This window comes from Drosophila montana, unplaced genomic scaffold (genome assembly GCF_035044405.1).
Source record: "Drosophila montana isolate Dmon_TW-CO22-7 unplaced genomic scaffold, ASM3504440v1 contig_3529_1, whole genome shotgun sequence".
In the NCBI taxonomy this organism is placed as follows: Eukaryota; Metazoa; Arthropoda; class Insecta; order Diptera; family Drosophilidae; genus Drosophila; species Drosophila montana.
Genome location: NW_026998408.1, coordinates 68787 through 94491, shown reverse-complemented (window position 1 = coordinate 94491; position 25705 = coordinate 68787). Strand labels below are relative to the sequence as shown.

At 42.3% G+C, this 25705-nt stretch overlaps 4 protein-coding genes across 6 annotated transcripts; 2 read left to right on the top strand and 2 right to left on the bottom strand.

Moving 5' to 3' along the window:
• Positions 1-3784: 3784 nt before the first annotated feature.
• Positions 3785-8433, bottom strand: Arf51F (ADP-ribosylation factor 6). Of its 2 annotated transcripts, none has more exons than XM_064692198.1 (5): positions 8274-8433; positions 5024-5137; positions 4800-4955; positions 4587-4733; positions 3785-4522 (listed from the first exon to the last, which is right to left on the bottom strand). In XM_064692198.1, the coding sequence occupies exons 2-5, from the start codon at positions 5103-5105 to the stop codon at positions 4380-4382; spliced, it is 528 nt and encodes a 175-aa protein (XP_064548268.1). In that variant the 5' UTR covers positions 5106-5137; positions 8274-8433; the 3' UTR covers positions 3785-4379. The 2 variants fall into 2 exon arrangements, with proteins under 2 accessions (XP_064548268.1, XP_064548267.1); XM_064692197.1 differs by lacking the exon at positions 8274-8433 and adding an exon at positions 5803-6025.
• On the top strand, positions 6127-10456 carry LOC135435229 (TBC1 domain family member 25). Of its 2 annotated transcripts, XM_064692194.1 has the most exons (4): positions 6127-6330; positions 6458-7777; positions 8500-9129; positions 9332-9531. In XM_064692194.1, the coding sequence occupies exons 1-4, from the start codon at positions 6286-6288 to the stop codon at positions 9395-9397; spliced, it is 2061 nt and encodes a 686-aa protein (XP_064548264.1). In that variant the 5' UTR covers positions 6127-6285; the 3' UTR covers positions 9398-9531. The 2 variants fall into 2 exon arrangements, with proteins under 2 accessions (XP_064548264.1, XP_064548263.1); XM_064692193.1 differs by having other exon boundaries at positions 6130-6330; positions 8500-10456.
• A 734-nt stretch (positions 10457-11190) lies between these two features.
• On the bottom strand, positions 11191-16793 carry Xpc (DNA repair protein complementing XP-C cells homolog). Its single transcript, XM_064692201.1, has 6 exons — positions 16284-16793; positions 15449-16227; positions 12397-14186; positions 11874-12341; positions 11652-11820; positions 11191-11595 (listed from the first exon to the last, which is right to left on the bottom strand). The coding sequence occupies exons 1-6, from the start codon at positions 16478-16480 to the stop codon at positions 11318-11320; spliced, it is 3681 nt and encodes a 1226-aa protein (XP_064548271.1). The 5' UTR covers positions 16481-16793; the 3' UTR covers positions 11191-11317.
• A 167-nt stretch (positions 16794-16960) lies between these two features.
• On the top strand, positions 16961-18328 carry LOC135435231 (G patch domain and ankyrin repeat-containing protein 1 homolog). The gene has a single exon (XM_064692196.1). The coding sequence runs from the start codon at positions 17098-17100 to the stop codon at positions 18124-18126; it is 1029 nt and encodes a 342-aa protein (XP_064548266.1). The 5' UTR covers positions 16961-17097; the 3' UTR covers positions 18127-18328.
• Positions 18329-25705: the final 7377 nt, after the last annotated feature.

Here is a 25705-nt window from a genome sequence, read left to right as displayed (position 1 = left end):
TGTAATTGAATTGAACGCTGGCAACTCGACTGCGGCCTGTTTGGTTACGTTTCTTGTGCTCCTTTCTGATGCGTCTCTGCCGACCTTAAGTATCCCAGATTTATGGGCAAAACAATAATGTATCGACATCTGCGTTTAGGATTTTCATAAAAATTAGATTGAACTTCGCGCAATTTGTGGGATTACGTCAGCTAGAGATAATATCTTGCTAGAGTATGGAAAAAATAACTGTATATACATTTTAGAAAATATTATGGAAATGTTCCCGATCCTCTAAAATTGATCTCCGGCATCTCATTGCAATAATAATAATAATAATAATATCAAATAATATGATATGCTCAGGTGCAGCCAGGATAGCTACATCGTGAATTTCATGGCTCAAACATAGCATTAAATTTCTTTAAAGAATACCTCGCTAGATAAACTACTAAAAAAGAGGGTCCCGGTTCGAACCCATAAGTGTTCTACATCGTGAATTTCATGGCGTAAACAAAGTTTTAGATGTATTTCTTAAAGAATACCTCAATAGATAAGCTACTAAAAAGTAGGTTGCTGGTTCGAATCCCGGCCCAGTATAACATATGGATGTTAGCTGTGATAGCTGCGCGTGCTGTTGACACTTTCTATTCATATTCTATACCTATTTGTATTATGATAACAACAATATATATCTGTGTTTTGTTTGCCTAATTCAATTTTCCTAATTGCATGACATCATTATTTCTGGCTCGTTGACTTTATTTTGAACAAAGCAAAGCAACAGTGTGTGTGTATTCAATGCTTAGAAGCTGGGCTGGGCTGGCTGGCTTAGAGACAGACGCAGGCAAATCCAATAATCGATAAAAGTTCATCCGGCCACATCCTCTTAACGTGTCCTTCTTCTATTTTTTTTTTTTTGCTAGCCGTGGCGCTTTTGTTGTTGAGGCTTTTGCTGCGCTTAATACGCCAACATTAACTTTGTAACAAATGAGATGTCGGAACACAACAGTCACCTACCCAGCTCCTACACCCCCCCCAAGCTCTCAGCTGCGCGCTCTCTCTCCCTCTCACTCTCTCTCTCTCTCAGTTTGGGGGGCCCGGGACAAAAGTGAAACGAACGCAAAAGTCAAAGCGCTTTGCTCTGCGCTGGCCACGCCCACGCTGTAGGAGGAGCGAGCGAGAGCTCGCTATCCTGTAATATCCGTGCATCAAAAATGCCCGCCAGCAGCAACAGCAACAACAACAACAACAACAGCCGAGCGAAAGAGCGAGATAGCGAGATAGCGAGATGGCCTGAAAGTGCGAGCGGGACAAACATTGTCGAGAGGGTTGGTTCTTGACATTTGAACGGGCGACATCTCTTCTCTGCCAGCATACACAAGCACTTTACCCTGGCTGTGAATAAGAGCTGTCCTTTATTTTTCGATTATTTTTCGTTTTTTTTTTCTGTCTCCATTCTATTATCAAGTGCAGTGCACTTTATTTAATCAATCAAAATTCGCAAACCAAAGTCGATTTTGCAGCTTTCATTTCTGAAGTTAGGCGGGAATAATGCACGTGAATTTATAGAATTATTTGCTCTTTGAAACTGGAAATTACAAAAAACCAGGTAAATTTTGCCAGGATATTTCTACCATGCTGTTTATTTATTTCGATTTCATATATACCTAGAAACAAACAAGCTTATTATATTTTATTTTGCTATAAACTTCACATTTTTTAGTACTCTAAAAGGTTTTTTAGGCTTATACTATTTTTGAAGTTTTTTAGAAATTATATTAAACCCATTAAACTTAAGTTTCTTGCTTGCTTTGTTCTCAATTTATGGATTTATTTTCTCTTTGAAACTGGAAATTACAAAAAACCAGTTAAACTTTACCAGTATATTTCTACCATGCTGTTTATTTATTTCGATTTCATCTACACCTAGAAACAAACAAGCTTATTATATTTTATTTTGCTATAAACTTCACATATTTTAGTACTCTAAAAGGTTTTTTAGTCTATATTATTTTTTGAAGTTTTTTTTTAGAAATTATATTAAATCCAGTAAGCTAAGTTTCTTGCTTGCTTTGTTCTGGCTTTTCATGGCTTTTCAATATCTTAAAAAAATCTTAAAAAAGAGTCGATTAGCTATATATTTGTCTTTTAAAGTTTCCAAGGTTTTGCTTACTTAAGTTTCTTGCTTGCTTACTTAAGTTTCTTGCTTGCTTTGTTCTGGCTTTTCATGGCTTTTCAATATCTTAAAAAAATCTTAAAAAAGAGTCGCTTAACTATACATTTGTCTTTTAAAGTTTCCAAGGTTTTGCTTACTTAAGTTTCTTGTTTGCTTTGTTCTGGCTTTTCATGGCTTTTCAATATCTTAAAAAAAATCTTAAAAAAGAGTCACTTAACTAGATGTTTGTTTCTTATAGTTTCCAAGGTTTTGTATGTATTTTCCACAAAAGTAGTTGTTATTCAAGCTCAGAAATAAGAAGAAGACTTTTTACTGTATAGGACTAGTACTCTACTATTTTCCAAAATCTTAGAAAAATTCTTAAAAAAATTAGTTTTTTATTGTATCTCCTTTTTTTAAATACCAAATAAGTTTAACAATATTTCTGCCAAATGTGTCAAAAGACACTTTTTCAATTTTTAACTTGAAATTATTTTCCTAATTGAATAATATTTTCTAAATTTACTTATTGGTAATTCATTAATTGATTGTTTAATAAATTTAGTGGAAGAATAATCCTCGACAAAAAATAAATAAAAAGAGAATAATTTAAAAAACTTTTTATTCTCTTATTAGCCAAGGTGTCAAAGGACACCTTTTGGTTCAAATAGGAATACACAAAACCTTGGTAGAAATAGTGTTAAAGACTTTTAAGGACATTTTCCACAATAGTTGTTGTATGGGAGTCCAATAATCCTATAAAACCTATGTCTCAAGCTTGATTTGAATATGTTTTCGATAGCCAGAATCGTATACTTCTAAATGCATCTATAAGTTATGTATTTATCTCTTGTGAAACAAAATCAAAAATGCAATCAGTTCTGTTAAATTGTAATTTACAAATTCCCCAAGCTAAATCTACTGTACAAATATGTAAAAACCTTGTGAATTTCCGAAATTCTGACATCGACAGCTGTAAACAATAAGCAAATCGAGCACGATTTTCTCTAGAGCATATCCGCTGTCGAGGTATACAAAGTGCAAATATGTATTTGTACATTTTTGTGGTTGAGTTATTGAATGCCAAAAACAGCGCATCTTTAATTTGTAAACAAATACAAATTGCGAGTCAATGACACGTGCCACGTTTTCAGCTAAATTCATGTATCTACCTCAAGCGATGCGCACAAAAAAACCAGTTTCAACGAAACAAAGAACAATTTCAAACGCCTCGTTTAGCAATTAATATTCCCCTCTTAGTTATCCCCCTCCCCTCCCCTCCCCCCTCACTTCAATCGCAGTTCGTATGGATTTGGCATATTTACATTTGAACGTTCGCAAACAATTGGAAAGAAGTCCGAGACTTGGCGCCGAAGTCAAGCTGTTCGCAATCTGATTGACAGGTCAGTTTTGCGGGGTGGAAAATGCACAGAACACAAACCGAACATTTATCAATTCTATCGAGATAAATTAACCCAGGCTGCAAGTAAAAGTCAAGGCAAAACTCTTTAAAGTTGAGACACAATTGAGGAAGGCACAGTTACTATAACTTATATTTGTTGAAGACTATGTTTAACGAGTATACGAGCAATTTTGGTTTTTTTTTCTATTTATCGGAGTGGATTTTCTTTGCTTTTTGTTTACTGATTTTGTTTTAATTATCGTTTGCTTTAATTTGAATATATTTTATTTACAGTTGATTTTATTTACGACTTTCTCGTTTTCAAGTCAAATAACAGTTGCAATAAACAAGCATTCAACTTAATTGCTTACGTGGCTCACATCATTATAATTTACAAGAGAAACTTACTTAATAACTAAATTTGCAGTTTTTATATTTGATTTTGTATCATTTCGTTTATTTGTTGTTTATTTAATTTCTTTCTTTCTTGACTGTGCTTGAGTTGATTTAATTTATTTATTATGCTGATTTTGCTTTCTTTTATTTTATGTTTATTTTTACTAGTGAGAATATTGATTGATTAGTTATGTATACATGTGTGTGTGTTTATATATATATTATCATAATATATATATCGAGTTTTCTATATATATATATGTATATATAAATATTTTGTTGTTTTCAAATTTAGTTAATTTCTGTTCTGTTTCGATTTTGTCGTCTTGCTGTTTTCTCATTATGTTGTTTTTGTATAAATAAAAAATATATAATAATTTTGTTTCGCTTCTTCGAATAATACATGCCATACATAGAAATACGTTCGATTCTGGATTATGATTCTCATAATTTATGATTAGACGTTAGCCACGTTAGGCCCTCGTAGAGGCCATCGCCGCTTGTGGCACATGATGGCTGGACATACCAATTGCGATCTCTTATTCTAGTTAAACCTAGTTTCTCCTGGATTTCATGCGGTTTCATTGCTGCAACAAGAATAAACATATTGTAGACAAGCAATTTAATTAAATTTTGTTGCGGTATCGTTACCATCAGCTAGATCCTGTTTATTAGCAAATATCAGTATAATGGCGTCACGCATCTCTCTATCATTAATTATCCTATGCAGTTCAGTGCGCGCCTCATCTATTCTATCCCGATCCGCACAGTCCACAACGAATATCAGACCCTGTGTGCCTGTTGACAGTCGAATTGGAAAAGGTTAATATTAATTTGACTGCTCTTATTGTATATTGTACTTGCCTGTATAGTAGTGCCGCCAAAGCGGTCGAATTTTGTCCTGCCCGCCAACATCCCAGACATTGAACTTAACATTCTTGTACGTCACAGTTTCCACGTTAAAACCCACCGTGGGTATCGTTGTCACCGATTGACCCAGTTTCAGTTTATAGAGGATCGCTGCGGAGACGTTTAAAAATATATATCAATTAAATGGATATCAATTGTATCAGTGTTTCCCGACTTACTTGTTTTGCCAGCAGCGTCCAAGCCGAGCATAAGAATTCGCATTTCTTTGTTGCCGAAAATTTTTGATAATAGCTTTCCCATGATGATGTGTCATCCATTAAACGCTGGCCAAACTGAAACCAAACAAAATTCACATTAATATAAATATGCAACTAGTTAAATGGAGCTTTACAGAAGTTGCTGGCAAATTTTATGATTATTTCATTGTAACTGCAGAGGCAGTTATCGTATCAAATTTGTTTTGTGTGTGATATAAGCATGCCGCTACAAGGCGCGCACACACACACACACACACAACCAGAAACACACATACAGCATACACACACATACAGCATAATGCGTCAACGGAAGCTAAGAGCATTATTTTGCATAATAATTCAACTTACATACAATAATAAGCGACTACAACAATGTTAAGTTCAGAGAGAATTTATCGCTGCCACACACACACACATACACACACACACACATGCATACTTGTACAAACAACTCAAGTACAATTGGGCACGCATACAGCACATAACGGAATGATCATAAATTAAACAAAAATTATCTCAATGGGCCAGCCAATTGAGCGCAGTACGCTGGCCATGCAAAGCCAGTTGCATAGCCGGCCTGGCACGACCCGTGCTCCTGCTGATCCTTGGCAGTCCGAAATGCTGTTGCCTTGTGCCTTGGCCTGGGGCTGAGCGTGTGTTTGCTCGCCGAACACGTCACATACACGCCCGAGTCTCGTACACGCACACACGCACACACACACACATACACGCATACACACCCAAAATTCTAGACGACGACAACCAAGTGTTGGTGAAGATTACGCTGCTCTACGTTCGACGCGCGCCTTGGCTGGGCTTTACCATTAAGCGTTAACACGTCGCGTTCGAATTGTGCATGCAATGCATTTGCATTAATAAACAAAAAACTACTAAATGTTAATAAACTATAACAACAACAAATTTTGCACTAATCTTCTCATATTTGTATGCGCTGAATGTTTTTCTTGTTTTCTTCAGTGTTGCCACACACGCAGACACCCCACACTCTTAGTGTGTACACACTGGCACTTATCGGTGTGGCAACACAGTAGAGTTAGTGTTGGCAAATGTTGCTTAGCAGCACTGCTGCCCATAGATGGCGTAACAACAAAGAGCATTTGTCGCTTGCTCAAATCGTAATAATATTAATTAATAATAACAAACACTCAAACAAATAATGGAATTAAGTTAGTCACAAAGTGCACATACAATAAAACATCATCATGGCGGGCATTTATCCCAGAGAGGCGGTGCGCGTTAAGGTCAAGGTATGTTTTTGGACCAGACACAAGCAAACACAACACAATTTTCACCCAGCCCCCTCTCACTGCACTTTCTCTTCCCCACACACACACACACACGCACACGTACATGCACACGCACACGCACACATAGAAATGCGAGGCAGCCCGACCGCCAGAATGGCGCAAATTCTCCGTGGATCCACAAATAACGACAATGGAGGTGCTCTACTCGCTGCTAGCGAAGGCCTTTGACATCAAATCGGATTTTTCAATCAAATACAAAGCCTTCGATCCAGCTGGCAATGAAATCTATTTGGCCGTGCTCTCCGACTGGGACCTGGACGCTGCATTCCTACGCATACACAATATATCGATACAGACCGCCTCGGAGCCGTGCCTAATGCTACAGATCGACGTCAAACCCTTCACCGTGGTGCGCGAATGCGAAACGGAGTCCACGGCCGCCACCAGCACCAACACCAGCAGATCGGGCAGCATCAGCGGCACGGCCACATTTTCGGCCAGCGTATCGCCGCTGCAATCGCTGGGCGTCTCCCAGAAATATGTGCAGCACATGCAGACCAAGTTGCCGGGCCTGATCATGAATCAAATGGAGAAGACGTTCTCCATTGTGCAGAAGGCCTTCAACTTGTCGGACGAGCACATGGCCAATCTGCCGCCGCGTCCGCCCATGTGCGATGGCGAATTTCGTCTGTTCCTGGATGCGTTGGGGCAAATCCAACGACGCGACGAGCTGCGCAAGGTGATCTTTCTGGGCGGCATCGAGCCCAGTTTGCGTCGCGTCGTTTGGAAGCATCTGCTGAACGTTTATCCCAGCGGCCTGCATGGCCTCGCCCTCGATGGGCATCAGCGCATGGAGTTTATGCGCCGCAAATCCGAGCAATACTACAGGCTGCGCGACACCTGGAAGGCGGCCGTGCAGCGTGGCTGTGCCGCCGGCGAGCTGGCCTATGTCACCAGCATGGTGAAGAAGGATGTGCTGCGCACGGATCGACTGCATCCGTTTTATGCGGGCAGCGATGACAATCAGAACATTGCCTCGCTCTTCAATATACTGACCACATACGCTCTCAATCATCCGGTCGTGAGCTATTGCCAGGGCATGTCCGACATCGCCTCACCCCTGCTCGTCACCATGAACGACGAGGCGCAGGCCTACATCTGCTTCTGTGCGATTATGGCCCGTATGCGCGGCAATTTCATGCTCGACGGCATTGCCATGACACAGAAGTTTGCCCATCTGACGGAGGCGCTCAGCTTTTATGATCCCGAATTTTGGGAATATCTCAAGTCGCAGCAGGCGGACGATCTGCTCTTCTGCTATCGCTGGCTACTGCTCGAGCTGAAGCGCGAGTTTCCCTTTGAGGATGCGTTGCGCATGCTGGAGGTTCAGTGGAGTTCACTCTGCTATGACAATAATAGCTCCAAGGAGCTCTCTCTCTACGAAAAGGTGCGTTGTAAATTGAGATGGGACTGAAAGAATAATATGTTCACGGGCAAAGCCGGGCAATTTCTGTTTATTAGTTATATTTCCTAACAATCAGGCCACGATTAGCTCTCTAAATCATGTTCCTATTTATTTTTAAATAATTTTTGTCATGGTTTAGCGGCCGAAGTACAAACTTCTTCCCAATTTATATTTAAACGTAATATTCACGCCATTTCTTCGATCAAATATGAATAACATGCAAAGTATATAAGTATATACTTGAAGAACTATATGTTCACGGGCAAGGCCGGGCAATTTCTGCTTATTAGTCATATTTCCTAACAATCAGGCCACGATTAGCTCTGTAAATCAGGTTCCTATTTATTTTTAAATAATTTCTTTTCGTGGTTTTGGGCTTGATTTACAACTTCTACGTTTATTGATATTTTTAAACGTAATATTCACGCCCTTTTTTCAAGGCGTTTCCTGATCAAATATGAATATGTGATTCGCATACCTGACAAAAAGTTGCAATTCGCATCCTCTCAATGAACTTTTGTGCTGCGGATAAAACGCGCTGCGGGGATTATTTGCTAAAAAACGAAAATCTTTAAAAAAATTTCAAATTTATTGTAGGTGTAGGTAAATTTGTTAATAGTATTGTGTATTGTGAAAGTTATGTCATGACCAGGATCGATTCTACCAACTCGCAAATTGTAATCCGAAATCTTCTCTAATATCAGGAATTTGTGCCCATAACGGAGACATCGGCGCCGAACAGTGCCAGCACACACAGCGCCACGCCGACGAGTCCTTCGTATTTGCTGGCCAAGCCGCGCGAGAATCCCTACACCAAGGTGTGCGCGCTGCGCCGGCAGAGCTCCTCGGCGTCGCTTAGCTCGCTGAGCTCGTCGCTGGACAACAACTCGAAGCGTCTGAATCAGAGTCTGGACGAGAATATATCGCGGCATGCGGCGCGACGTCAGCGCCGGGCCTCGGCCAAGGCGCATCAGAGTCTGGACGAGTCCAAGATGTTGGCGCTCATCGAGGGCGGCATTGCGGAGCATAGTGCCAGGTCGGTGCTGGAGCTGTCCGCCAGCGAGGATACCGATACCGACGATGTCTTCGATCGCCAGGAACAGATTTCGGCCTCGCCGCCGCAATTTCACGAAACGAATCCCTTCAAGGACGATGCACAGCAGCAGCCAAACAGCAACAGCAACAACAACAATAATAATAATAATAATAATAATAGTGTAGCCACGCCCGCGAGGGCATTTCTGTCTTCGACATCGTCTTCCAATCTGGGCGAGGAGAAGGAGTTGGAGCGGGAACAGGGCCTGGCCAAGCTGCCGCAAAAGAACATTCTCAATGTAAGCAATATCATTGCCAAGCAATTGGCCTCCAATGCCAGCTCGGTCAGCGGCGGCGGTCATTTCAAGGATCTCAAGGAGAAAATCGCGGCCAGCAGTCGCATAACCAGCATCTCGTTCGATGGCGGCGGCGACGACAATGTCGAGCACAAGACGCCGCCCAAGCTGGTCAAGAACTTTAATGAATTTCTCAACTTTGCAGCCATCAACAAGAATCGCATCTCGGATCGCCTGGCCAATCAGCTGCAGATTAGCGAGAAGCCGCTAAAGGAGCAGCAGCAGACGCCGCTACAAGTCAGCAAGCCGGTGGTGCAGCTGACCAAGGGCGGACCGCTGGGCAGCTCGCTGGATGAGTCCGACTCCTCGTCCATACCAGAGACCAGCTGGAGTGCCTCGACAGCGGCCACGGCCATACAGCAGGCCCAGGAGCTGAGCAGCTATAGTCTGCAAATGGATCTCAATGCAGTGTCGCCGCAGCCGCAGCAGCAGCCGGAGGAGATCACGCCCGATCAGGATCCCGATCAGGAGTACTATCCCATGACAAATGCCATCACGCGCGAGCTGCGTCTTGAGGCGGAGAATCTGGATCGTCAGGTATTTGGGCTGCCCTTTACGGAAAGGCAAACGCACGCTGACATTGAGTACGAAAAACTGGACAAGGATACGCTGGATCTGGTCGAGGATCTCAAGGAGAATGAGATCATAATCTGTCCCGATGTCAGCGAACTGCATATGCGGCGACGGCAACGTCTGGCGGCCGCCAAGAGCAACAGCGTCCAGCCGACGGAGACGCACACGCTGAATCCCTTTATAGACGAGAGCCAGCTGCTGCTGCTGGAGAGGAATGGAGGAGGGGTCATGCGCAACAGCAGCAGCCTGCCTGAGGTCATTATGCCCATTTCAACGGAACCGAATCGCGTGGAGGCGCCCACGCTTGTGGAGATCGCCACGAATGCGGATGATGAGAGCGCGTACACACGCTCGCCACAGCGCTCCGGTTCGAGTCCGATAAACGGGCTCAATAGCACGGCGGCTGCACTGCCGCCGCCAGCTGAATTCGGGGGCGGCAATGCGTTCCTCATGTTTCTCTGCCTGACCCTGTTGCTGCAGCATCGCAATACAATCATCAAGTCGGCCATGGACTACAACGAGATCGCGATGCACTTTGACAAGATGGTGCGCAAGCATGATGTTACCCGGGTCCTAAATCAGGCCAGGCGCATGTATTTCGAGTATCTGCAGGCGCAGCGCAAGCAGCCATCAGCTTTGGTCCCGGGCGCAAAGGCAGCGAGCACCACAGAAACCACAAATTTAGCCCAAGTCTAGTCGGAGCGCGGGGCACAGCTTGAGATTGTTGGACTGAGATTTCCTTTGGCATTGGTCAGCCCCAAATATATATATACTATATATAGCCTAAGAAAGCCTAAGAATCATTCTTGTTAAGCGTCTAGTTATAGCTGAGATTTTCATTGAGAAACTTGCTCAAAGTTGCGCAGAAACCAAAGTAATTCATTTATTTATTATATATTAGCTGCCAAATCGAACAGGCCAAAAATTTTAGTTTGTTGATTTAATTGCTTTTAAGTTACATTCCACACTTAATCGAAATGCGCTTACAATTTTAATCTAAACTACGTACTTAATACTTGTGACTAAGCAAAGTCCTTTTAACTTGTTTAATGTAGGAAACATAATTTTTCTATATTTGTTTTTTTGTGTTTTCTTTTTTTCGGTTAGACTCCCTCCTAAAGTCCTTTGTAAAGTTAACGAGAAACGAAACTTTTAAAATAAATGCATTCCAAAACCAGATGAAACATATTTCAGGTACTCTGATCTAAGCCTTATAAAGTCCTTCTTGTGTATTCCTTGATGAGATAAATCTATATAATCTACGATTAATATGTTTTGATCGAAACGATTTGGGGGATTCTTTCTATATGCAGATATATGATATAATTGTCCAATAAGTAATTAACTATTAGAAGAATATTCTGCAGGCTCGTAAATCGAAAATTTGGACAGATATCTTAAAGCAGAAATTTTATACATATGTTCCCTTCGTTTATTATCTTAGTATATCATAAATTGTGAAAATTTATTGAGGCAATTAATTCGTACAAAAATAGTTATAATACGCAATTCAATTTGAACGTTAAACAGAGCAAAAAAAAAGGATAAGGAATTCAAATTAGAAATTATATTTTCGCTTGAGACGCTCGCGTATGAGCAGGCCCTTGATGAGCTTCTTCCAGTTGCCGTAGACGCGCGCCTCGTATTTCTCGTGCTCCTTGCGCGACTGCTCCTGCTGATCCTGCTCCCAGGCGGCGGTGACCAGCTCACCAAACTCCTCGCAAACGACAAAGCCATCGTACATGGGATGACAGGCGCCCTGATGGAAATCAAAGCCAATTACCGCATTGGCGCAATCGATGTTCAGCTTCTTGCAGACGCGCATCAGGCCGGGCACTAATTGGGATAAGATAGATTAGCTATGACTTAGTTTGTGTGATTGGAACACTTACGTCTGAGATGGACTGTTTTCTTGGGCAGCATGCAGGCTTTGAAGAGCTCGACATTGCCGTACGCGTTGCGCGGCACCAGCCCGTTCTCGGCGGTGGGCGGCTCGTACTCCTGCGTTTGCCAATAGCCAAAGATCTCCAGCGGCTGATCCTTGATGACAGTGCGCGTCAGCTGTAAGAAATCATATTATAGCATTGCATTTCATTCCGTCACGATGTTCTTACCCTGTCCCACTTGGGCCGCGCCTTGACAATCTTGTAGGGCTGCTCGCCCAGCTTCACGACACGCGCGCTCTTCAGCCAGATTTCGCGGGAGTGCAGCAGATGGACACAGTCGCGCGAGTAGACCGGCTCGCCACGTATAAAGCCGAGGGTGGGCGCATCTGCCGGATAGATGCCCTGGAATTTGAGCAGATGACGCTCCAGCGCGTACAACGGATGATCCTTGAACTCGGATATGGATTTGGGCAGCGGCTTGTCGGAGTGTATGCGACGCAGCTGCTCATCTTCGCGTATGTCGCGCTTGGTCCGCCTGCCCAAATAGGGCGCCAGTGTCTCATCCAGCCAGGCCTTCTCCACGCGCGACTTTCGCACCGTCGTCGTCCAGCTGGCGCAGTAGCGGGCCGTCACATCCTTGAGACTGAGATCGTCTTGGAATGCGAAGACATAGGCCAGATTCGAGGAGGCGTTTCGCTGCAAACGCAAGCTGTTTAGGATTGGGAGCCGCTCAAACCAGATTTGTACTTACCCGTATGGCATCCACATCGTGAATCTTGCCCCTGAACAGATCAATGCATATCCACTGCTCCTCCAGCTCGGACCACACCTCCACCCACATATCGGAGGCAGTTGTTTTGCGCTTGTCCTTGACACTTTCATCATCGGTGGAGAGCACGCGACGATCCTTGCGCAGCTGCTGCACTGCCTTGGGCAGCACAGGCGCCTTCTTTATGGACCTATGGCTCGGCGTGGAGTCGGACGCGGATTCGCTGCCCTGACTCTGCGACTTCTGCAGCTTCTCGAGCTTGGGTCGCTTCTTCGGCAGGGGCAGGCCATCATCGCCGCCATCCAGCTGGGGTATGGCCAGCGCTTTGGCCTTTTGCTGGCGCGTTCGCAGCTCCCGTTTGGGTTCGTCAGCTTCGGCTTTGGTCAAAAACGTCGGCGATATTTTGGCCTTGGCATCCTGACTGCGACACGGCGCTGCGCTTTTCGCTGTGGTAACTGCCACAGGCGCATTCTGGTCGCCCTTCAGGAACACCGGCGAAATGTGCACCTTGGGCGACTTGCTGCGTGAGCGTGCCGCACGCTGCTGATTCCGGCCGGGATTGGCATTCTCCGCGTCGCTATGCATGGCAGTTTTTGGCACCACCAGCTTGGGTATGACGGGTGAGCCTATTTTGGCTGCCGGATATGATGCGACTGTCGCCCTTTCCGTATCGGCAGATGCTTTGCGCGTGCGTCGCGCCACGGGCGTAAATTCCGGCTTCACCGGCTCCAGTTTTGGTTTCTTGGCCGCATCAGCAGCGGGCAACTGGGGCGCGCGTTTGAGTCGCCCGATCTGCGGCTTGTCCTTCGCCGGGTTGCCGTCCGAGCTGCTATCGGAATGCTTGGGAGCGGCGGCTTTGGACTTGGACGCTTCACTTGGCTTCTTGGAGCTGGACTTTGTCTCTGCTTTGGTTGTAGAAACTGTTTTGGAATTAGACTTGGCGCTGGACTTGGTCATCGATTTAGAGCTGGCGTCTCTTTTGGGCACACTGGAGCTGGGCTTCGCTTCCGCTTTAGCTGCAGCTGCGGAGCTGCTCTTGCTGCTGGAATCTTTGTTGGCTGTTTTGGCCGCTTTTGAGCTGCTTTTGTGCGCCTTTGCCTTGCTGTCCGAGTGTTCCTCCTCCTCGTCCTCTTCAGCTTCGCTTTTAATAGTTGCACTTTTGTTCTTCTCCTGCTCCTGCTTCAATTTAATGGGTATCAAATCGCTGGCCTGCGGCCGCAGCGCCATCGGCTGCAGATTGACAATCAGGCGACAATTCATGCCCATGCCGCGTGCCAGTATAATGAATATGAAGATCATGTCCTGCTTGCAGCGCGCCTCCTTGCGCTTGATCTGCGCCAGCAGCTGCTCGATGATGGCGCGCCTTGAACCAGCCGCCGTCGCGTTGGCGGCATACAAATCCTGACTCAGCAGCTTGATGGCCGTTTTGAACCAGGTGACAAAGGATTGCAGATACTTGAGCTCAACGCCCTTTTCCGTCGGATAGGCATTCCGGCTGGGCAGCAGCTTCAGCGCCGCCTGCATCAGGCTCGTATCCGCCAGCAGGCGATTGTACTTTAGACTGCGCGCAATGAGGCACAACAGGCTGACCTTGTGCATCAGCAGCTGGCGATCCTTGATGTCGCGATTCATGCGACGCTTCAGCGCCAGCTCCAGTTCATGCTGCGTTTTCTGCTCCTTGGTCAGAGTGCGGCCGGGCAGGCCCACATGAATCTCCAGATCGCCGGAGACATTGGGCGTGGCGGCGTCGGCATCGTCCTCCTCCTGGTCGTCTGCAAAAGGGAAGTGTGGTTCGGACTTCAGTTACAGTCTGTTGCTTAAGTATGTCTACGGGCAATAAAAGCAGCTACAAATTGTCGGTTTTTTTTTTATCTATTTAAAGTTTTATTTCATTTTGAAACGCTTTGCATTTATTTATTTCGTTTGATGTGCATTTTAAATTTTCAATTATTATTGATTTAAATACATTTAACATTCACTAAATTGCGCTAAATTTCTATTAACTATACATACTAAATTTATATCATTTGTATTTTTTGTGAAATGAATACAATTTTGCTAAAGTAAATTCGTTTAACATCAGTTCTAATTTGTTAGCTAGTTTTCTTTAATATTAGTTTTTCATTGTTTTTTTTTGAAACACTTGAAATTTCCATAAAGTAAGTGTATAAAGTGTTTTTAACATTTATGTTCAATTTGTTTAAAAACTGCATTTTGTTAAGTCTTGTTCTTTGGCAAATAAAACACAATCAAAATAAAATGCAACCCGGAAAAAAATAGGGAATTTATATTCGAAACGATTTTGTTTCGGTTTCAAAAGTTGATAAAACTTCGTTTTCATGTGTTTTGCAAATAATTTTAAGTTCTTTAAAATGTGCAAACATTTCAAAACACACGCAGATTGATTGAAAAGTTTTTTTTAACATTTAACAACACTCAAACATCTATTTTGTGTTAGTTTTCTTTTTTTATTTGTGCTATTTGCAAAAGACATTGAGAAGTGATGTTGTTTTATTTTTTCTAACTGCATTTACCAGTGTTGGGTAGTTAGCTTGCCGTGTAAATATAGTTATTTGCAGTTGTAGTGTTGGAAAGTATAGCTTAAAGCGTGTTAAATAAAGCCTTCTAAAGTGGTTTCTACGCTCTGTATATTATTTCAGTCCAAGAGACTACATGACCCAGTTTCAAATTGTTAAGAGTTTCTATGGAATAACTCTTTCGAAATTCTATTTTTTTTGGGTTATGCAGACTATTTGAACCGAGTTGGGGGTTAGTTTAGTTCTAGAGAGCAGATGTCATATATAATTTTAGCTCTGCTTCTATGTATATATTATCGTTAAACAAAAAATCTACGCAGTCTCATACGGAGCCATTATGGAAGCTTTTATCTTTTATGTGATAATCAGATACGAGATTCTCGGGAATTTTAGGCTAGCTAAGATCAACAAACACACCACAACCAACATTTGATATTAAGCCCTATCCACAACTATAATCAGCAATTTTTTTTCGGTTTTCTACTTGCGTTTCCTACCTGCAACTTCCTCAAAGTCGGAGTCATCGGAGTCGCCGCCAGCAGCCAGCACAGTGGACGCCGGACGCGTTTTGGTGTGCCGCTTAATGCGCGTCGACTTGGTTTTGCTGAGACGCGACGGTGCATCCAAAGGCGGCGGCGGCTGTGCTGCTCCGCCGGAACGTCGACGTTCGCGCGGTTTGTTCTCGTTTTGGTTCTCGCCCAATGCAAGCAGTGCGTTGACATCCATCGCTTGCCCAGCGTTGCCCTGGCTGCCTGGCAGCAACGGGGGCGTCGCTGTGGCATTGCGCTTGGTGAGCAGCGCGGCCCGTGTGCGTTCCAGGCTATTGGCATTCTCGAGCAGGTCACGAAAATCAAAGGCTTTATTATCCTCGTAGCTGCTGTCGTTGTTATCCTCGGAGCCGGAGCCAGAATTTGAGAGATTTGTGATGCCCGCATTGCAATCGAACTGGGGCGCTGGCGATTTTTCTTTGCTGGCCGTAAAGAAACTGGAGCGCAGATCAATATCAGCGGGATTGACCAGATAATCATCGACACTCGATTCGCTGCTGGAGTCTGCGGCGTTGTTGCTTTCATTGGGCGTTTTGGCGTTTTTTGAGGCCGTCGTCGTCAAGCGGCTGGCAGAACCCGATGCCGTCGGCGAGTTCTGTGTGGGCGATGTGGGAAATGTTTTGGGCGGCGGACGATATTTGTTGTAGAGCTTGGAGCGCAGCGATTGCCCGCTCGGCTTGCGTTTCTTCACAGAGGCGCCCTTAATGCCGCTAGGCGGCTTTTGTTCCCTATCGAATGAATGATGGATTATTTTGTTTTAAACTTTAAGTGATTGATTGCTTGCCTCTTCTTGGCTGCGCACGCGGAGGAGCGGCCACTGGCGCTGGCTGCAGCAGCTGCCGCGCCGCCGAGTGTCGCCTCAAATTCGCTGTCATCGTCATCGGAGGATTCGCCGCCGCGCGCATCTTTGCCTGGTTTCCATTCATCCTCTTCGCTGGCGGAAAAGCCCTCGGACAGCGATTCTTCTTCTTCGTCGGACATTGTGTGCGTCTGTGTGTGTGTGGGGGTGCTTGTTGCTCACAGGCTGCGCGTTTTACATGTGTGTGCGTGTTCTATGTGCCACTTACAGTTATTGATTTTTACTGCGCACTTTTGGAATGCTCTGCTCTTCCTTGCTGCTGCTGACACAACAATGCTTAATTAATTGCCATTCGTAACATTTAATTTGCCGTTTGATTGGATCTAATGCAAATATGCAGCCCGTTTTATTGTTGGCTATTTAAACGAATTTGTGAAATTGACATTTCCGCGCTTGGCTGGCGTTAGGCTGGGAAATAGCGATAGGCCTTTGATAAGTGGCGGTCGCCGATAATTTGTTCAGGTGCATGTTATCGAGTATCGAATGTAAACAGAAGTGTGTTTACACACAGTTGCAAAAAAAAAAGGAATTTTCGCTGCACAGCACTTGGCAACACTGCTGTAAAATTTGTTCAGGTGCGTGTTATCGAGTATACTGATAAAATATCGATAAGCGTTTGCGAAATGTAAACAGAAGTGTGCTCACACATATTTGCAAAAAAAAAGAAGGAATTTTAGCTGCACAGCACTTGGCAACACTGCTGTAAAATTGTTTACGTTTGTAACATTCGTGCCGTTACATGGATTCGTCGGGCCAGGAGCTGCATCCCAATTGGCGAGCTCTGACCACATTGCATGTGCCACTGAAACGCTTTGTGCGCGCAGGGGCTGCCGAGCAAGAGAGGGGCAGGGCAGGGAAACACACAATCGATGGCGGCAGCGGCGCTGAAGTGCAACAGTTCTACAGGGAAATCCTGGATACGCCTGCGACAGCAAAGGTCATCAGCAAATCGACAATTACTGGCACAGCCAGACAAGTCAAGGAAGAGCCACAAGCGTTGCCCTATGACAGAAACAGATTCTTTCGCCTGGCCACCAGCAACAATGTGGAGCAACTAGCTCAGATGTGCATTAACGAGGAGCAGCAGCTAAATGCCTGCGATTCGTATGGCTGGACGGCGCTCATGATGGCTGCCTGTGAGGGCGCGGAGGATGCAGTGGCTTGGCTGCTGCAGCTGGGCGCCGATGCGGACGTCGCAGACAAAGGCGGCAACACGGCCCTGCAGCTGGCCAGCAAGAAAGGCCACGCGAGAATTGTCCAGCTGCTGCAGAGGGAACTCGCCTCCAATGCAGCCGCAGCGCTGCTGGCAGAGGAGCCCAGCGACACAGCTGCTGCTCCCTTCTATTGTCAGGTCTGCCAAAGGGATTACAGCGAGTCCAGTTGGCGCGCCCATCAGACCTCAACGGTGCATCGGTTCAACATGAAATCGCTGCCCGCCCACAGATTACAAAAGTTCAACATTCCGGCACGAAATCGTGGCCTACGGCTGATGGTTAAACAGGGCTGGGACCGTGAACACGGCCTGGGACCGACACAAAACGGACGCCTCTATCCGGTGAAGACCGTGTTGCGCAACAAGCGCACCGGCCTGGGCATTGAGCAGTCCCCGGCGCGTGTCACACACTTCGCAGCCTTCGACACAAATGCCACCAAGCTGCGCAATCGGAATCCCTTGCCGCCGCAACAGCGACGCACACGCAGCGACATGCAGCGGGAGAAGGTGCGGGAATCGAAACGAGAGCGTCGACTGCGCCATGAATTGAGTTGACCCTGAATAAAGATTAAGATTTTATTAGTAAATAATTTAAGAGATCCTTGTGCCAAGGCCAAGGCAGCTGCCGAACGAGCGCACGCAGCTGTTGATCGAAGCCAGTGCTGCCACACCAATTCGGAATGCAAAAAAAAAAACGTTGCTTTTTCAAATGTACTCAATAGTATTTTTATTGCTCCTTGGCAGTTATCAGTCTGTATATTTGGCTTTAAATGTTGTCGCAATATTTGTATGCTTGGATAGGTCAGGGCATGGTTGCGGCACGTGCCTGACGTGCTGACCTTTTTACACGTGCAGGGTGGTGGAGGGAGAGGGGGGAGGTTGAGAGGGGCGAAGTTTAGCCTGGAGTTGCGGCACGGCGCGCTCTCATCCTGCAGCTGACACCGATTCCGCTTTGCGCCTGCGCACTGAGTCGCTTCCTAACCCCCCTTTAAAACCGACGGCTATGCTTGCGCTTATATACGTATAAAAGGCAGTTATCCGAATTGTGCTACTCAGTCGCGTTCGGACTGTGACAGTGTGAAGACGTTGTCAGGACGTCTCCGTTGCTGCTGCTGTGCTGCTGCCTCCTGTGGTCTAGTTTAACAGTAAATCACAATCCGTGTGCGTGCTAAAAAGTTGTGCCCGCAATTAAACGTACCTAGAAAATTGTTCTATGCGAAGGTCGGCAAACAGCGTGAGTTAGGTAAATTAAAAACATTGAATTATTAAAAAGGGTCTGCAGTACAATTGTCAAGTGAATGTACTCAATACAAATATTATTGAGTACATTTCAAAAAGCAACGTTTTTTTTTTCATTCCGAATTGGTGTGGCAGCACTGGCTTCGATCAACAGCTGTGCGCGCTCGTTCGGCAGCGCAAAAGCAAACGCAAACGCAAAAGCGAGATAGAAGAACACGGCAAAGACAAAACGTTGGCGCCCAGAACATTAGCGTCGCATTTGTTGTGCTTATTTGTGTTTGCGGCCCCAACGTGTTCGGTTTATATTAGCGCTCGAGGCGGAGAAAATAAATTATATGTATATTTCAAATCAATTGAAAACTTATTGCCAATGTCGTGTTAACTCGTGTGTGTAGTGCTTGTAAATTGTGTAAAGTTGAAGTGTATCCCAGCGTGGAAAATATAAATTTAACCAAAGTACGCAGTATGCCAGTTATAATGCAGAGCATGCAAAAACTCTACGTAATGATTAACACGACTCGCCGTGAAAGAGAGGCATAAACAATTCCTGGTGCATTTTGGCGTCGCTGCCGCCATGTGATTTGCGTGAACTTGACAACAATTGAAATATGCTAATAATATGCATATGTATGCATGCATATATACTGCTGCTTGTTATTGCAAAATATTCGATATACATATACATATTTGGTTTATGGCTTATTGCTCTAGCTGCTGCTACACACACGCATAGCGCATTTTATTTTTGTGTATTTGTTTGGTTTACATTTTTAAATTGCTACCTTGTCTTTTTTATCTCAGCGACGCGCTGCCCACCCTGCTCCGCTACGCAGCGGCAGCGACGGCGACAGCGGCAGCGACGGCAACAGCATCTGTCAGTGTAGCGGCGATCTCAGTTTTTTTTTTGTTTGTCTTTTTGCCCTCAGGCGGCGCTCTTCGCTCTCTTTCGCTCCATGAACTTTGCGCGTGCCTTTCAATTTGTTTGATCTGTCATTGCAATTCCATCTCATTCTCTCTCGCACTCTAGATCTGTGGCGTTCTTCTGTTCGTTCACCCACGCGCGCTCTCTTTATTTTATATATTCTTGCTCGCTCACGTAACGGTTTGATTATTTAGAAATTAATGCAGTGCGATAGACAGCAATAGGAACGGTTGCGGGGGCAACGGGGGCAACGAGGTGCGCACTGCAATGTATTTTGTTATTATTTACCGTTTTTAAATAAGTAAATTGCGGTTTTATTTGGATTAGGTATTTGGAAAATTTTAATTTATGACCACAAGCAGTGATTACAATAAAAAAACGCTTTAATTTTTGGCAAATTAACACTGCGGTTAAATAAATACTCTGATTTTTAGTGTTGGCTAACATAAAAACAAATGTATTTTTCATGATCAAAAAAACATACAGACGTAAATAAACTATTTTAGTGAGTGTTTTGTTTAAAGGCAAAACAAAAAAAAAAAAAATAGCCTGCCAGTCACATGGCCTCTTTAACCGTTAGCTCTGCAAAAGGCCATAAATACAAGGTTGAGACGGACACACGGAATACGGAACAACCGAGCAAAAAAGATCTTGCAAGCACGTCAACTAATCTCGTAAATCTTTAAAATCCTAAAACAAACAAATACACAACAAAATGCTACAGCAAAAAAAAACTAGTTCGAAAAAGCAAATGAAACCTCAACATGTTTATTATAATGTAGCCATACCAAGTACAGTGAAGCCAGCTTTGAGTAGACAACTTTTGATTGCACTGTATTTATCCTACTAGGAAAGCTGTGCTCTTTATAAACATTCCGAAAAAATACCTAAATATCTCAAAAACATTATTTATGCTTCTTCCTTTCAAGATCCCAGGATATGTCTTGGATAAATGAAAATTAATGTTAAAAACTATTTGTTTTAGGTCCTAAGTTTAGGCATAAATAAAAGAGATATCTGCCCATAGAAGCCGTCTGTTATTCGAGCTTTTCCTGTATATATTGCAATACTGTACTCAGTACAAGTAAAATAATTTCGGACAGAATTCTCTTCCGGGTCAATTTTGGACTTTAAATTGTCTGCTCTTCAAAATTTGTTCTTTCATGCCGCACCAAGAAAATAACGAAAAAAAAAAACACTCTCAGCAAGATAAATAAATAAAATAAAAGCAAGTCTAAATAAATAGTAATTGAATGAAAATGAAATTCTTTAATAAAAAAAATAACGAAAAATCGTATTTGAAGTGAGGTTTTTTTTTTTTTCGGTTTTTTGCATAGCTGTTGTAAAATCAAGTTAGTTTGTTTATGCAATTCGAAAGGCCTAATTGAAAATGCGCGCGAAATTAACCATAAAAACAATTACAACAACGATTATAAACAAATGCTAAAAAACAACAAAAACAATTGCCTTTTTTCAGCCTCTGCACAACAACAAATGCCCAGCGATTATTAAAGGTGAGTCTCAACAGTTTATCAAAGCCAATTGCAAATGAAACAAAGCGAGAGACTGACTGTCTGTCTGTCTGACTGTCTGTCTGTCTGTTTAATGGCTGTGGCATAAATCTCTCACCTGCTGGAATTTTCTAATAACGCGAAAGTGTTGCACGCTCAGCGGCGCATAAAATGGGAAATTTGTAAAACTTGCAACATAAATTAAAGCATACAATTAGGCGCACACACACACACACACATAAAAGTGGTCCCCCCCCCCCCCCCCCCCTCTGCGTTCCGCCCTCTGGTAAACTAACAAAAATTCAACTTGAAGTTTGTTGCCAAAACTCGCTAAAACTGTTGTTGCGGCTTTTGCTGGATAAAGTTACCTTAAAGTTAAGCAGCTGTAATTAACGTTAATAAAGCGCAGCTAAACTAGTTTAGGTAACTAACTGGCTTAAATAGGCAACTAGGCGGCAAATTCGCTTTAAAACATCATCAATATTAATTAATTTATAGTTGAATTTCACTAAAACTGAAACTAGTTGATTAAAAGTGATTCAATTGAAAGCCTGTTTAATTGAAAAACTACACTTTATCTCCATTATCCGCGTTTTTTCGCGTTAATTAACATAATCAAATAGAACAGAAGAAGCCTACGCATAAAAACTCTTGCAAATTAGTTTTTTTTAAAGAACGAACAAAAATAGTTGAAGAGAAAAAAAAAGCAGGCTGAAAATAGTCTCCTTGATTTAAGCTGAAATAAACTTCATTTTAATTAATATCCTTTCATTCCAACTGTGATTTAGTCTAATTTCTATAGAGTGAACTTTTAATTTGTTTATTAAAGAAAATGTCCAAAAAAGTGTCACAAAAATGCCCATCAATAACTTTTAAATCTTTTAAGCATTTATGCATTTATTTAGCTATTCGAATATCAACATAATCCCTTTACTTACACATGTTTATCCTTTACGTAAACTCTTCATTTGGATTTTTTCTAAAAATTAGCTAAATTCTTGCAATGAAAATTGCATTATTGATTTAAATGTTTGTTCTTTGAGTTGTATTCCGGGTCGAATATGAACGACAGAGTTTTTGCAAGGGAAATGAAATTTGACAGGAAATGTTTGATTAAAAATTCATGGGGATATTGCTTTGAGTTGAGCTGAAAGAGTCCTTCAATAAAACAACAACAGGATTTGAAATATTACAAAAAATTAGCAAGGGAATTTTGGCTTTAAATTCAATAAGAGTTTATTGCATGCCATTTTATGGAAAGGGATTTATGTTTATCCGTTTTATAGATAAGACAAACTAATGCAAAATTCTGCAAAACCTTTTACAACCAACTTCTAGTACATGTTCTAATAAACGACTTTTGTATGTGATTTAGTGCGACCAAAACTTTGCAGACGGCAAGTATGGAAGGTCCTTCAAGGATATTTGCATAAATTAGCAGTGTGTGTGTGTGTGTGTGTGTGTGTGCAGGTTACTTGTTAAGGCGTTTGTTAAAAGAAAGTTCTTTGGGGCGCATTGTGTGGACAATTTCTTATTGGTAGGCAATACAATAGCTTTAAATCAAGTCGAATTAGGTGTAGTACCTCACTTTGTACTGGGGCCTCTTTCAGGCCACCTTCAATATTTGGCTGGGCTTTTAATTGCTTTAAGCAACTTCTTTAGACTTGAATTAGTTTGAACTTTGACTTTACCTCAGCCTCAGCCTGGGCTGGGCGTTTATTATTGCTCTCGATTTACAATTTGCCAATCTTTTTGTTTTGCCAACCTAATTAGATTTTAATTAGGACAAAGGTCGTCAAGGCGACAAAAGGAGTGAAATTCCAAAGGTTAATTATAAATTGCAAAAAAATGACCTTGGCTTTTTGTATGCCCTAAGGCGACAGACAATAGAGTATCGAAAGTCGCATTTAATCAAAGTGGCCGCTTTATTAACGTGCCATTGATTTCTATAGATATAGATGGACATATTTGTGTATAGTATAAAAAAAACACATGCGTGCATAGTTTCCGCAAGGCGCAAATATTTGATTGAGCGTGTAAAAGTGGCTTAGTCCTGTGCGAGAGTCTTAGCCAAAAAAAAGAAGGAAGAAGACCAAGCCAAAGTCGAGCAGAGTCCATTGAAGCGCGAAATCAACTTAATGCAATAGACTAGAAGAAGCAGCAGCAGCTGCCTGTAAAAGCCGCAAGACAAACACACTCGCACACACACTCGCACACACACTCGCACACACTCGCACACACACTTGCAAATTCAACTAAGCACTCGCATATTTATAGTCAAGCCAAGCCACGTTAAGCAAACATTTGCAGCTTATGTTCTGCACATGTGCTACGTGTGTGTGCGAGTGTGTGTGCGTGTGTGTGTGCGTGTGTGTGTGTAAGTGTGGCCAGCCCACGTCATTGTCACAAAATCTGCACGTTTATGTCGCCGGCGCATAAACTCCAGATGGATATAAATAATAACAGCCCACATAGTATTATAAAATATTGATGAGAATTGAATGTTGAATATTGTCAGCCATTTTTTCATTTTTTTTTGTAAATGTATTAATCAATGCATATTAAAAATATAAATAAAATGGCCTGCCGCAAAAAACATGCTGAAATGACACTGGCTGAAAAAAAACGATTGTAAGCCAAGCTTTCAGCTTACGTCTAGCTTTAAGCTTATATTTTTTAACATCTGTTTTGCGTAGATGAATCTGAGAATTTGAGCTGCATTTTAACTCAAATTTGTATATAGAAAGCTTTTAGACTTTTCCTAAATATATTATTTGCCTTCATGTTAGTAGAGCCTAGAATTAAGTATCACGAGTAGCTTAAAAGCCTTAATAGGGTTTTAATACTACACAAAACTTTATTAAAGTTTCATTTGATTTAATGAGCTTTTAAAAAATAAAGTTAAAATCCTTTATTCACATATCTGTGTTAGATTTAATCGAGTCTAGCGCCTCACTTAATCAAATATTTCAATATCTCTATAAACTTAAAGCTCTTGGAAGCTTTGCGAATATTTTTAAATTGTATTTATTAAAACTTATAAGCCTAAAGCTTTCGGAAGGATATTTTTAATCGAGTCTAGCGCCTCACTTAATCAAATATTTCAATATCTCTATAGACTTAAAGCTTTTGGAAGCTTTGCGGATATTTTTAAATGGTATTCCTTATAAACTTAAAGCTTTTGGAAGCTTGATTCGTAACATTATCAAGTAAGCTTTATTCAATGTGATTATTATCCTCGGGGCTAATTATATTTAAATATAAGACTTAATGAGCTTTTGAAAAATAAAGCTAAAATCCTATATTCATATATCTGTCTTAGATTTAATCGAGTCTAGCGCCTCACTTAATCAAATATTTCAATATCTCTATAGACTTAAAGCTTTTGGAAGCTTTGCGGATATTTTTAAATGGTATTCCTTATAAACTTAAAGCTTTTGGAAGCTTGATTCGTAACATTATCAAGTAAGCTTTATTCAATGTGATTATTATCCTCGGGGCTAATTATATTTAAATATAAGACTTAATGAGCTTTTGAAAAATAAAGCTAAAATCCTATATTCACATATCTGTCTTAGATTTAAAAGAGTCTAGCGCCTCACTTAATCAAATGATTCAATATCTTTATGAACTTAAAGCTTTTGGAAGCTTTGTATTTCTTGATTTGTAGCATTATCAAGTGAGCTTTATTCAATGTGATTATTGTCCTCGGAGCTAAAGTGATTGTGGACTAAGCTTTGCAGCTTTGTGCTTGAGTCGCAGCACACACAACTGACTGCATTCTAGCCAAGAGTGCTTTCGAGTGCGATTCACACACACACACACACACAAACACACAGATTTTGATATCGCCTCATTGCTATGCAAGCTGATAAAGTGAAGACGACGACAATCTGACGACAACAAGGCGCAATAAACACAAACAGACAGACAGACAGACAGACTGTGACAGGGCAAACACAGAAAAAGATTTTCAAGGTACACGCGTCTGAATGTCATCTAAAGTCAGTTTTGTGTTTTAGATAAAAGAAAACTCGTCCGGAATAATGCGCTGTTCTTCGGAGCTCCGACGAGTTCTGTTTGCTCGAATAAAACTTTTAATTTCTCTTTTACGATGCACACAATTCGTGCAAAGTAGTTTGAAGAAAAAAACCAACTGACTTTCTCTGCAGTTTGTTTGCGCTTTGTCGCAGCTAAATTGTTTTTAATTCCCACAAAATGTGTTTATTTCTTAATGCAAATTTACAGTCTTGCCGAGCTTAATTGATTATTCCATAATTCAAAATGTTGCACTCATTAATACCCTGGAATGAAAAAGGGTTTCAAAATTTTTTGTTTGAATTTGTTGTGAGAAGCGGACAATATGAATATAGATTTAGTATTTTGATAGTTTAAAATTGTTAACTAATGAATTCGTTACTTATCGTTAATTTTTTTTTTTATTTTAAACCCATAGTTAAAA

What these genes read in the sequence shown, in the direction of transcription:
- LOC135435231 (XM_064692196.1), top strand. Translation starts at nt 17,098, where the DNA reads ATGGATTCGTCGGGCCAGGAGCTGCATCCCAATTGGCGAGCTCTGACC.
- LOC135435229 (XM_064692193.1), top strand. Translation starts at nt 6,286, where the DNA reads ATGGCGGGCATTTATCCCAGAGAGGCGGTGCGCGTTAAGGTCAAG. An exon ending in CGGTGCGCGTTAAGGTCAAG is followed by an intron (nt 6,331 to 6,457) that starts GTATGTTTTTGG and finishes ACGCACACATAG; the next exon opens with AAATGCGAGGCAGCCCGACC. An exon ending in AGCTCTCTCTCTACGAAAAG is followed by an intron (nt 7,778 to 8,499) that starts GTGCGTTGTAAA and finishes CTCTAATATCAG; the next exon opens with GAATTTGTGCCCATAACGGA.
- Arf51F (XM_064692198.1), bottom strand. Translation starts at nt 5,105, where the DNA reads ATGGGAAAGCTATTATCAAAAATTTTCGGCAACAAAGAAATGCGAATT. An exon ending in GGACGCTGCTGGCAAAACAA is followed by an intron (nt 4,956 to 5,023) that starts GTAAGTCGGGAA and finishes ACGTCTCCGCAG; the next exon opens with CGATCCTCTATAAACTGAAA. An exon ending in TAAACAGGATCTAGCTGATG is followed by an intron (nt 4,523 to 4,586) that starts GTAACGATACCG and finishes TTCTTGTTGCAG; the next exon opens with CAATGAAACCGCATGAAATC.
- Xpc (XM_064692201.1), bottom strand. Translation starts at nt 16,480, where the DNA reads ATGTCCGACGAAGAAGAAGAATCGCTGTCCGAGGGCTTTTCCGCCAGC. An exon ending in CGACTTTGAGGAAGTTGCAG is followed by an intron (nt 14,187 to 15,448) that starts GTAGGAAACGCA and finishes TCCCTTTTGCAG; the next exon opens with ACGACCAGGAGGAGGACGAT. An exon ending in GAAAACAGTCCATCTCAGAC is followed by an intron (nt 11,596 to 11,651) that starts GTAAGTGTTCCA and finishes TATCCCAATTAG; the next exon opens with TGCCCGGCCTGATGCGCGTC.